We start from the raw sequence: 11,256 nt of genomic DNA, 5'->3' as shown, positions 1-11,256 counted from the left end.
CTACTTTTGCTGAAATTCTTAAAAGAAAAAAACCAAACAGGACTTTTATCAACAGAAACTATGGCCTTAAAAATCTATAGAGATTAATCATGATTAATTGTTTTGATGGATTAACAATACATAAAAAATAATTAATAAGTATGATTAATCTATTTTTTAATACATTCTTCTATTTAAAAAAAAATACACGCAACAAAGCTGTTTTCTTGATGTTGCAGAAGTTCTCCAGATGCAGAATGTGTTACTGAAAAAAAAACATCCAGTTCCTGATGTGAAGTTCAAGCTGAAAACCAGTATTTTAATGGCAAATAATATGGTAAGCAAATCCTTAAAGGGATAGTTCACCCAAAAATGAAAATTCTGTCATCATTTACTCACCCTTATGTTGCTCTAAACCTGTCTGAGTTTCTTTCTTCTGTTGAACTAAAAAGAAGATATTTTGAATAATGTTGGTAATCAAACAGTTGACACAAGCCACTGACTTCCATAGTAAAAAAATAAATAAAAAAAATACTATGAAAGTCAGTGGCTTGTGTCAACTGTCGGATTACCAACATTCCTCAAAATATCTTATTTTGTGTTCAACAGAAGAAACTCATACAGGTTTGGAACAACATGAGGGTGAGTAAATTATGACAATTTTAATTTTTGGGTGAACTGTCCCTTAAATGACATTTTTTAAAGATGTACACAGAAATATGCAAAAGGAAGCAATGCCAGTCTGATAAAACTTTAAAATATGCATTAATTTCAAGGAAGAAAAACAATTTCACACTCTAATTTGAAATCAATTATCCTTTTATTGCAAATGACATTAAAAAAAAATCATAATAAGCAAGCAAGACTGGAAATAAAAGGCAAACCTAAATGTTAAATTGCCATCATGCTTTCGAGGAAAGAACAGGGTTTCTCTGTTGGTAATAATAAATCATAATCTGACATGTTGAAGAGAGCAGATAAGCTCCTCCCACTGTGATTACGCAAGGAGTGCTTTGCCTTCAGCTCACGTGCAGCATGTGTGTACGGTGTGGGAAGGAAGGAAGCCCCTCACAGTCAGAACAGACATCTTGTGTGCTCATTGTCACAGCACATGCAGAAATGCAGAGATGGTTAATCCATATAGCGGATTGTGCATCCTGTTGCTCTTCAGTGTTATAACAAGCTCTAGCATTCTACATTAAAAGCCTCAAAGCCTTAAGCCCAAGTGAGGGGGTTGCTCGGTGTTGCAAAAGGTCATGTATGCTTGCAATGTGGTTTGCAGGGGGATTTCATCATTGCTTTGCCTGGGGCTGGGGTTATTTATCCAAAGAACGGTCTGACAGATTGCTCACTGCTCCACCTGACTCTTCCAACAGATTGACCATGAACATCTGAGGGGAATAAACTAGGATATTTTAAACTTCAATGTCAATAAATTAAACCTGAAATATGTCTTGCATATGCTGAAGTAAAAGAAAACAGAGGAGCTGAACTATTAAAAAGATGGATAAGGTATATTATACAATTGTACAAAATACTTATTTCACACAGTATTACAGAACAGACAACGGGATATTTAGAAGCAATTTATATAACCTTCCACATTCCATAGTAAATTAACACTTTCCCTGCTGACAGTGCTGACATACAACACACAACTCTTGCCATATTTCATACATTGTGCCTGAAGGTATTATGAGAGCCAACCTGCAGCATGTCAAAACATGTCAGCGATGGTAAATGATGATGTTACAAGCATAACTTATATACAAAAACAGTTGTAGCTATAATAGGAATGAATAATCCATGAGTTTGTGATAATATTGTTGTACATTCGATGTAGTAAAGATAGTAGTATTATGGTAAATTTACCATGACCTGCATTATCTTACAATGACGTACAAAAAAACACACAAAAAAAAACACATTGTCCCATATATTCAGGCATTTCGAAAAATAAATAACCATAGCCTTCCTTTTATGGCAAGGTATGCAGTTATTTTTCTTTGAGAGCAGCATTCGGACTTGGGATACTTCTGGTTATTGATCGTAATACTTCATTTTGACAGCTTCATGTACTGACCCTACAGTATATTAACCCTGCCATCTGTTGCCTGAAAGTTCTTGGTAAACGTCAGGGGAAAAACCTGTTTGACAGAAGATGCATTTAATTGTGTTAAGATCTAAGACAGTCAAATCCATTCATTGCTATGACAATATCATTTACACAATGTGCCTCTGTTGGAATTCATTAAATGTAATTTCTTAAACCTCACAAGTAATCAGTAAACATAACACCATTACACTTTCGAAATCTATTTCAAAAGACAAACAGATTTTATTTTAACACTCTGTTTACAGTAACCAGGAACATTTTGAGTTTTTACACAAATTCGCCATGAAGGGCTGAACATTTTGGATATGAGCTGAACCTGAAATCACATAATTCCCTACTATATAGTAAGTGAAAATCAGTATAGAAAAAGAGTAGAGTGTCTAAATTCACAGTATTCATAAAATAGTAGGCAAAAAGTACCCATATGACCTACTACTTCTGGCAAGATTCTGAAGTGTGCATCCAATGGACACTTTACTATCCCATGAGGTCGCAGAAGAGGAGTTATCAATAGCAGTGAAGCGATGCAAATGGTAGGTCACATGACAAAGACAACATGATCATATACGGATTGCATTCATCCTATATAGAATTAACTTTTTTACGGTCATAAAATAATTACTCATTCAAAAAAGAAGTACCTACTCAGAGAGTAAGTGATTTCGGATGCAGCCTCTGTTTAAAATGATATATGGCCACACCTAAAGTACTCACTCTTCTAAGTTCAAACAGATAAATCATGTGTACCTTCACCTTTTCTGAGGCCTTACTCAGAAAACCTTGAATCCAGCATGACCAGCAGCACAGTTCAAAAAGTCCATGTTTTGCTGGCCCAGGGTTACACAGTTTAAAAAAAACAAAAAAAACACTGAGTGACTTTATCGACCCAAGACGTCATTCACTAGCCTCCCCTTCATTAATTTTTTTAAGTTAGTGATCAACCTTCTTAGTATTCCTCAATCTAATCATCTGTTTTCTAAAAAAAAATTGTTGTAATAAGTGTATAGGTATACCCGAGGAATGTAATAGTGTGTTTTTTCTGCATTAGTAAAATCTCTGATGACTCAATAAGTGCAATTCACCTTTATTCCTTAAGGTGGCACTGTCTGATACACAATGAGGAGTGATGTTTTGTCAAATTGAACCCTTCCAAGTTCCAAAAGGTAACAAAATATGCTTATTTATTCTTTTGTAATTATCATTAAAATATCAAGAGAGTTTTATACTATTGCGCCAGTTAGAGATCCATTCGTGTTAGATGTAGATCCGGGTCGCTAAAGACCCGAATATGTAATTGCAGATTGTAGAAACGTTCATGCATTTAAGAGTTAATAGGCAAGTTCTGCATTATGGTAGCAGCTGTGTGCCATGTGTATCTCATCTGATCTCTCCATTGAGAAACTGTGAGATCTCTCACAGTAATGCTGTTTTTGCACTTCATAAATGTAAACGCTATAAAACTTAAAGAAAAATGTGTCTTGTAAAATTGAGTTTAATGCATTTTCCCCAGTCTCTGTATGTTACGACACCACTTCCTTTGAAACACTGTGGGAGTGTGGCCGCTGGGCTTACCACGGGATCAGAGCACAAACGGTATTAAAGCTTTCCTTGATTTTGGATAGTCTTCAAATTTTGTTAGATACCACCTGTAAAGTAAAATGGCATATTTAAAAAAACAATTTGTCATACTGATATAAAAAAAATATTATTATAGAACATGTCTAGGTCCTATTTCACCCTAAAAAAATAAAATATGATTTAATAAAATCAATCTAATAAACTAAAAAATTTATTTTATATAAATTCATACATACATACATATATATATATGTAAAATTATTTTCTTTTTTTTCTCTCCAAAATAATTTGGAGAGTATATATAATTTGCCAGAAAATTTAAAGGTTATGCGTCTAACTAACCTTGATTTCATATCACAAAAATTGATCAAAAAAAAAATCACAAAAACCAAGAAACTTTGCTGCAGTACCATGAGTCCAGCAGGCGTAATGATATGACGCAGCGCCTGAAAATAGTCCCCAGCTCGGTAGCCTATTATCAGGCGGCATGCGCTGCGTCATATCATTACGCCTGCTTCACCCATGGTACTGCAGCAAAGTTTCTTGATTACTACGCAGGAATGAGAGTATAGTTCCTAGCCATATCAGCCTAGAAAATCGCAACTTTACATTTTCCGTCGGTCTTAGTACACGATGTAACTACAGAAGAGTCAAGTTTTAAATAGGAAAAATATCGAAACTCTTTGTTATTTTTTTTGAGAGAGATGCTAATGGTCTTGTCCGGTTCAATTCATTATGCTAAGCTATGCTAAAAGTGGGACCCCCAGACCCGGAGATCGGCTGAATGGATTCGAAAACGGTATTCCTTTAAAGTATCCCTTTAAAGGTTTTAAAATACTGTTTCCATGTCAAGGCAATATGCAATTTTCACAGGATGAATTTTGAGCGCTTTCGATTATCCCTTATTTATGATGATTACTAAAATATGTGAAGGGAAAAAAGGACAACGAAAAAGTGCACAAAATGTCCTGCTACCAGGATACTGACAGTTAACAAGTTAAATGTTAAATAGTTATATGTCATTGTAGTAGCTGTTGAAATTCCTTTATGCTTATTGAAATCAGTTATTTATTATATAATATTACAGAAATGAGAATCTAATGAAAATAATCATTGGGAAAAAGAAAATTACTCAAGAATCATTTACAATTTATGGGGGAAAAAATTTGCTTAACTGTGATGAAAATTTTGACTGTCCTAAAATAGGCTTTATCTTTTTAATTTATGATATAGTATTAAAATATATATTTATATTTCTTATTATTCTGGAATTAAATCAGACATATGAAAATTGATAAATTAGAACTGAAAGCATTTTTTTTTTTTGGATAATTGCAGTCACATTGAGAAAGAATCCATTGTTTCAGACTGTAATGCCTTACTTGTGGTGGGCCATTCCTCTACAGGACAGCACAATAAGAGTGAAGAGAGCGAAAGCTGCACTATGGACCGAGTGACCGGCGAGAGCAAATCCAGCCCATTCCACAATCTCACCTAAGAAGTTCGCTCCAGATACATACTCAAACATGCCCCCTATGAACAGAAAATAGTTATGAAGAGACACTCAAATGGAAGACATCACACAAACAGTCTGTTTGCAAAGCAATAAGAAACTAATTTCAAGTCCGTTTTACAGCAGTGAAACTGCATCACATGTGTCAAATGAAGCGTGAAACCATTTGTCCAGCATGCTGTCTGGTTTAATTTGTCAGAAATAAAGCATGTCTGATTCATCATGCCAGTCATCAGTTCTGCATCAAATAAAACATGAACAAGCTTTTGGATCTTAAACAACTTTGACATATCACAATAATTTAAAATCCCTTTGTTTTGCTGGGAAAAAAAAGCATACTATTTTTTGATAAAATCATCTGAAGTTGTGATGTCAGACAGCTTTAAAATACTTTTAATAAAAAAGAAAACGTTAGTGATGATTTAGATGATTTATATTTTGCATGAACTGAGTGTTTAGGAAAAGAGATAGAAGTGCATGTCACAAATTATTATGATCTTTGGAGCTGGTTGGTCCTGACAAGTTGCTGAGGAAATGAGTCATGACCAGCAAGGGCATCTATTTTTATTTTCACTCCGAGTCGAAGCCAAATTCAAAAGATGTTTTAGCATTACGTCAACACTCAAACCAGGACTGAAGAGGACGCCCTAGTGTTGACCACCCATTTGAGCTGAATGCATGTGGTATGGTTCAAATGATTTGTGCTGTTCTGTTCTAAATACTCTTGAATTTTTATGTATATTGGCACTGTGCGTTTATGAACATTTTATGAATTGTGAGTATTTAAATAGTGTGATTGAGTCAAAACAGTCTATTCCTAAAATCTAAAGCTGCATTCCATGTTCCTAAGCTGTCACTCAAAATGTTGTGATTGTTTTATAATTATGTGGAAAATGGTAAACATTTTAGTCCATTTCAATTGACCAATTTTGGCCACATTTCTCCCTCGAACACATTTCCAATTCATAAATGGTACTGTCAGTTTAAAAATTATTATCTTACCTCGAGGTATCTTATAGCCCGTCTCTCCAGGCTTGCGAAGGTTCCTGAGGATATGGTCAGAGTGAATGTTAATGATCCATCCCAGGAACCACATACAAGACCCTGAAAAAAAAATAGATTCAGAATATGAAACATTCTGCACAAATGTTTTCAACATTGACAGAAATCTGACTGATCAGAAATGTTTCTTGAGCAGCAAATCAGCATTCAGAAGGATCACGTTACACTGAAGACTATAATGATGCTGAAATAGTCAGCTTTGCCATCACAGGAATAAATTTCATTTTACGATATATTCATAAGGAAAAATATTGAGATGTATGTACGGTATGCATGTATGTATGCATGTATGGTATGTAAGTAAGTATGTAAGTATGTATGTGTATGTATATATATATATAGATATATAGATATAGACATATGATAAATCTAAATACTAACAGAATTTTGTCCAGATTATTGAATATTGTAATAAAATAATAGCTACAAAAGCATGTAGGGAATGCAGATGAATACAGTGAATGACAGCTAATGTTCAGTCAACCATGGCATGTCAGCTAGAGTTCAGAAAGAAAAACCAATATACTCTGCAGTGGTCAATGTTAAAGTAACCAGGTCAGGTGACCTAAGGTTCAGGGAAAAGATCTAGAACGTGAGAGTAACAATAATCCTGACAAGGGATTTTTTTTTATGCCTCTTCCTTGACGAATAGTCATTGAATGTGCCGTGTCCTCTCATATCCATGCTGATGGTGGCCTGGTGGTGATGGATGAATTCCAGTGTCAGCTCTTAAAATGGAATTTTTCAGTATTTACACAGTATTATGAATGATTAATCTGTGCAAATCATATATTTGCAAAAAATATATATATATATATATATATATATATATATATATATATATATATATATATATATATATATATATATATATATATGCATATGCTCTACTAATCTTTAATCAAAATAACTTCCCCTCCCTTCTACAAAAACATCTCTCTTCTCTCATGACGTGTTTACTGGTGCGAGGGCGGAACGGTCCGTGTACTTTTTGATAATTTCATTTCCTGTTTGGAATGGAATAATGAGAAATGAAAACCAGCTCGTTTATTCGTTTTTTTAGTTTAGTTTAAAAAACGAAAAATGAGATTTTGGCTCGAATTTTCATTTTTCGTTTGTGGTTTACAAATCGGTTTATGGGTTCGATATTTCATTTGCCCACGTGGGCGGCGCTGAAACGCCCCTTTAATCTGATTGGTCAAAACGCTCCGCCTTCAGTAGGCTACGAGCTTTTCTTTCTGTCAGGCAGAATAAGAGTCAGTACGAGTGCGGCACTGACAAATGCACTTTAATAAAATAATGTCTGAAACCACCACTCACTGTTAACTATGCACAATATTTGAAGCAGAATATGTTGCTGCTCACGTAATTCGTGCTGCTGCGACTTGCAAGTGACCCCATTAGTGTGAGTAGCCCCATAGCCACAGTATATGACAGATTATTTCCCATTGATAAATACAGTGCAAATAGTTTCGTCTCTTTGGATAAAAGGGAAGTGGAAATAAAAATCAATAATTGGCTGAACGGTACCATGATAATATGTCCGTAACATTTACCACTCTAGTCTTTTATTTACATCAAAAGACAGGTAGGCGTGTGTGACGTATAAATAATTTTGAAAATTGAATAGAAATAAAGATTATATTCATGAATGTATGCCCGTGTAGCCTACTCAGTTCACATGAAAAGAAAGAGACCGAAAAGAGAGAAGCTAGAAGTGAACGTACATTAATACTGACAATATTAGCAGGGTTTGGGATTAATTAAAATCATGTTGGTTGAAGAGCATGGGATACTTTTAAAATGTTATTCGTTTTATTATAAAACTAATACAATTTTATTACATACTGAATTGGTCGATGTTTCTCTGAGTTTTCTTTATTATGTTGGCTTGAGAAAGTTAAGATATTGTTATTCCACTGGTTTTTGCATTTAAATTTGTCCATCTGGAACTTTTATTTGTCATGAGCTCTATATTTAAGATGTACTAGAACAAAATATGATTCAACAACACAAACTCTGTTTTTACTCTGCACATTTTTTTTCCTTTCAAGTAGGCTATGGCCTACAAGTTATCCTGCTTTTTGCAATGGCTTGCCATTCTGCCCAGAATAAAAAATATTTTCTCCACACGAGATGTTTAAAAACCCTGCATGTAGTTTTTGTGAAGACGAGCGCATATCTTACAAAGGTTCCAGTTCTGTTTAGGCTATTGTAGTTTTTAATGCTTATGTTCCTAAAGTTTTTATAGGCCTAACACATTTAAACATCTATCTATCTATCCATCTATCCATCTATCTATCTATCTATCCATCTATCCATCTATCTATCCATCCGACTATAACAGACCACCTTTTTTAAACTTATTTAAAAAAGGTGGTCTGCTATATTTCACAAAGGAAGCTAGCCCATTTGTGTGGTCGTTGGCGTTATACGAGAAGGACATTCTGAATATGAGCCTACTGTAAAATTAGCTGGCTTAAAAATGCGGATTGCGGAGTTATTCCAGATGCCTCCCAGTGCTATTCGTATTGGAATTGTTTAATCACAGATTATGAACATATGTTTTAAACAATAAGGATATTCCCATTGGGTTTTCATGTTTTATGGGAACTTTAGACATAATTTTATACTGTACAAAACTGTGTTATCCCCTTAGCTAACTCTAATGTAACAGTTATGGGTAGGTCATCTACGAACATGTTACGGACATCATGGTACCGTTCAGCCTATTGATTTTTATTTCCTCTTCCCTTTTATCCAAAGAGACGGAACTATTTGCACTGTATTTATCAATGGGAACTACATCATGCTAAAATAATCTGTCATATACTGTGGCTCACACTAATGGGGTCGCTTGCAAGTCGCAGCAGCACAAATTACGTGAGCAGCAACATATTCTGGTTCAAATATTGTGCATAGTTAACAGTGAGTGGTGGTTTCAGACATTATTTTATTATATCGCATTTGTCAGTGCGGCACTTGTACTGACTCTTATTCTGCCTGACAGAAAGAAAAGCTCGTAGCCTACTGAAGGCGGAGCGTTTTGACCAATCAGATTAAAGGGGCATTTCAGCGCCGCCCACATGTGCAAATGAAATATCGAACCCATAAACCGATTTGTAAACCACAAACGAAAAATAAAAGCCAAAACCTCATTTTCGTTTTTAAACTAAAAAACTAATAAACGAACTGGTTTTCATTTCTCGTTATTCCATTCCAAACAGGAAATGAAATGATCAAAAAGTACACAGACACAGCATACCCCTTTATAAACTATTTTTTATTAAACCAGGGGCTATCAAAAGAGCATACCCCTTTATAAACTGTATTTTTTATTAAACCAGGGGCTATCAAAAGAGCATACCCCTTTATAAACTATTTTTTATTAAACCAGGGGCTATCAAAACAGCATACCACCCCTTTATAAACTGTATTTTTTATTAAACCAGGGGCTATCAAAACAGCATACCCCTTTATAAACACTGGTATGCTGTTTTGACAAAGTAGGCTAAATTGACAGACCCCGCTATAAAACTCAACTTCCGGTATGCTATTCTGACAAAGTATGCTACATCGACAGAACACCGGAACAACCTGTCACTCACATGACATCACAGCAATAGCGAACAACAGAGATCCAACAATCCAATCAATTTCCAATAGACAAAATCAAGTCCCGCCCTGCATTTTTTCTTGTTCGAGAAGCGCTTTCACTCACATAAGTCACAATAAGGAGATCACAACATCCGTTTCATGCCGACTTTAAAAGGTTGAAAGAAATCAACACTAGATTCTATCATATATGAAAGAGAATAAGGATACTAGGATCCTTATATTAGGATGATTGAAAATGACACTTATACACTCTGAATAATTACTCACTAGCACCCACCTGTGACGAAACAGGGATGTGTAACCCAATCAGGTGGGTAATCTGCATAGTGACTCAGGTATCTTGCCTGCAGGTACCCATTATAGATGCAGAAGACAAAGGCCAGAGCAAACGAGATGAATGGTGTTGATTTTCCTCCTCGAATTAAAAATGGGTAGATGAGGGACCTAGGAGAAATACATGTATTATATAAAGTTGCCACTTGCAAGACAATATAAAATAATTTACTGACACATGTATGTGGACTTTTCCCCAACCTCATTTTATATGTTGCGAAACAAAAACAAATCCTACCTTTGCGCGTAATGGCAAAAGAACATGAGAAGAAGTAGTTGGTTGGGCAGGTGTATTATCTTTGCACATGGACTCCATAGTACCAAACACAAAGGCACCAGAAAAGCCGGCAATTCTTGAACGAACCAGGCGAACTTGACATTTATAGGGAATCCAAACCTGCTGGATGCATATCTGCCATAGGGCACGTGCTCAAAGAGTAAAGTCACAAAAGTTATGAATGCCATCACCATCATCAAGTACGATAAACAATCCAAAACGTACCGTTCTTCCTCCTCCGAAGAAAATAATATCTTCAGAATAGCGTCCATTGTTGCTAATGGAAATACTACTTTTATAAGCAGAAGAAAGGTTTAGGTAATGTGTGTTTGTGTGTAACTCGTTCTCGTGCACGAACTGACTCCATGGAAATCTGGGAGACCCGCCCATCAACTACTTGTTTTTAGCCAATCAGGAGAGCCAACGGGCGGGGTATGTGCAAGTAAATAAATTATAACCAATAAATAAACGTTAGAACAGCAAGAAGCATTAGTGATGATTTCTGTAGTTTTTCTGTAGACCAATTTAGTAGTGTTTCTGAGAAAATACAGGGGAAAAAAATCTAACTTTCTAAAGATGTCACGGGTGAGACTTTTGTAATATGCTGAAACCTCAAATTTTAATTACGCATATTTTTTATTTATATATATTTTTTATTTTGACATCATAGAATGTTGTGTTATTTTTATCTGGCAATACGTTTATTTGGATTTAATGCCAAAGGTTTAGAATAAATACTACTGCATTTAAATTTAAATCCGACAAAGAAGGAGTCTTTCA

General features: G+C 35.0%; 1 protein-coding gene across 3 annotated transcripts; it reads right to left on the bottom strand.

The window, feature by feature from the left end:
• Nucleotides 1–782: 782 nt before the first annotated feature.
• srd5a1 (steroid-5-alpha-reductase, alpha polypeptide 1 (3-oxo-5 alpha-steroid delta 4-dehydrogenase alpha 1)) lies at nt 783–10,857 on the bottom strand. 3 transcript variants are annotated; one of them, XM_082185323.1, is made up of 6 exons: nt 10,438–10,857; nt 10,144–10,310; nt 6,189–6,290; nt 5,056–5,206; nt 3,668–3,741; nt 783–1,370 (listed from the first exon to the last, which is right to left on the bottom strand). In XM_082185323.1, the coding sequence occupies exons 1-5, from the start codon at nt 10,746–10,748 to the stop codon at nt 3,675–3,677; spliced, it is 798 nt and encodes a 265-aa protein (XP_082041449.1). In that variant the 5' UTR covers nt 10,749–10,857; the 3' UTR covers nt 783–1,370; nt 3,668–3,674. The 3 variants fall into 3 exon arrangements, with proteins under 3 accessions (XP_082041449.1, XP_082041448.1, XP_082041447.1); XM_082185322.1 differs by lacking the exon at nt 783–1,370 and adding an exon at nt 1,473–2,126; XM_082185321.1 differs by lacking the exon at nt 783–1,370 and having other exon boundaries at nt 1,473–3,741.
• Between the last annotated feature and the right edge of the window lie 399 nt (nt 10,858–11,256).

The sequence above is a fragment of the Leuciscus leuciscus genome (genome assembly GCF_965113295.1).
Source record: "Leuciscus leuciscus genome assembly, chromosome: 12".
NCBI classification, from domain to species: domain Eukaryota; kingdom Metazoa; phylum Chordata; class Actinopteri; order Cypriniformes; family Leuciscidae; genus Leuciscus; species Leuciscus leuciscus.
The sequence above is the reverse complement of the archived record's forward strand: the minus strand, read 5'-3'. Positions and strand labels throughout refer to the sequence as shown.

Coding starts and splice junctions, on each gene's coding strand:
- srd5a1 (XM_082185323.1), bottom strand. CDS start 10,748: ATGGACGCTATTCTGAAGATATTATTTTCTTCGGAGGAGGAAGAACGG. Junction 10,311..10,437: donor TTTTGCCATTACGCGCAAAG/GTAGGATTTGTT, acceptor TATTTCTCCTAG/GTCCCTCATCTACCCATTTT. Junction 3,742..5,055: donor AGAGGAATGGCCCACCACAA/GTAAGGCATTAC, acceptor TTTACTTTACAG/GTGGTATCTAACAAAATTTG.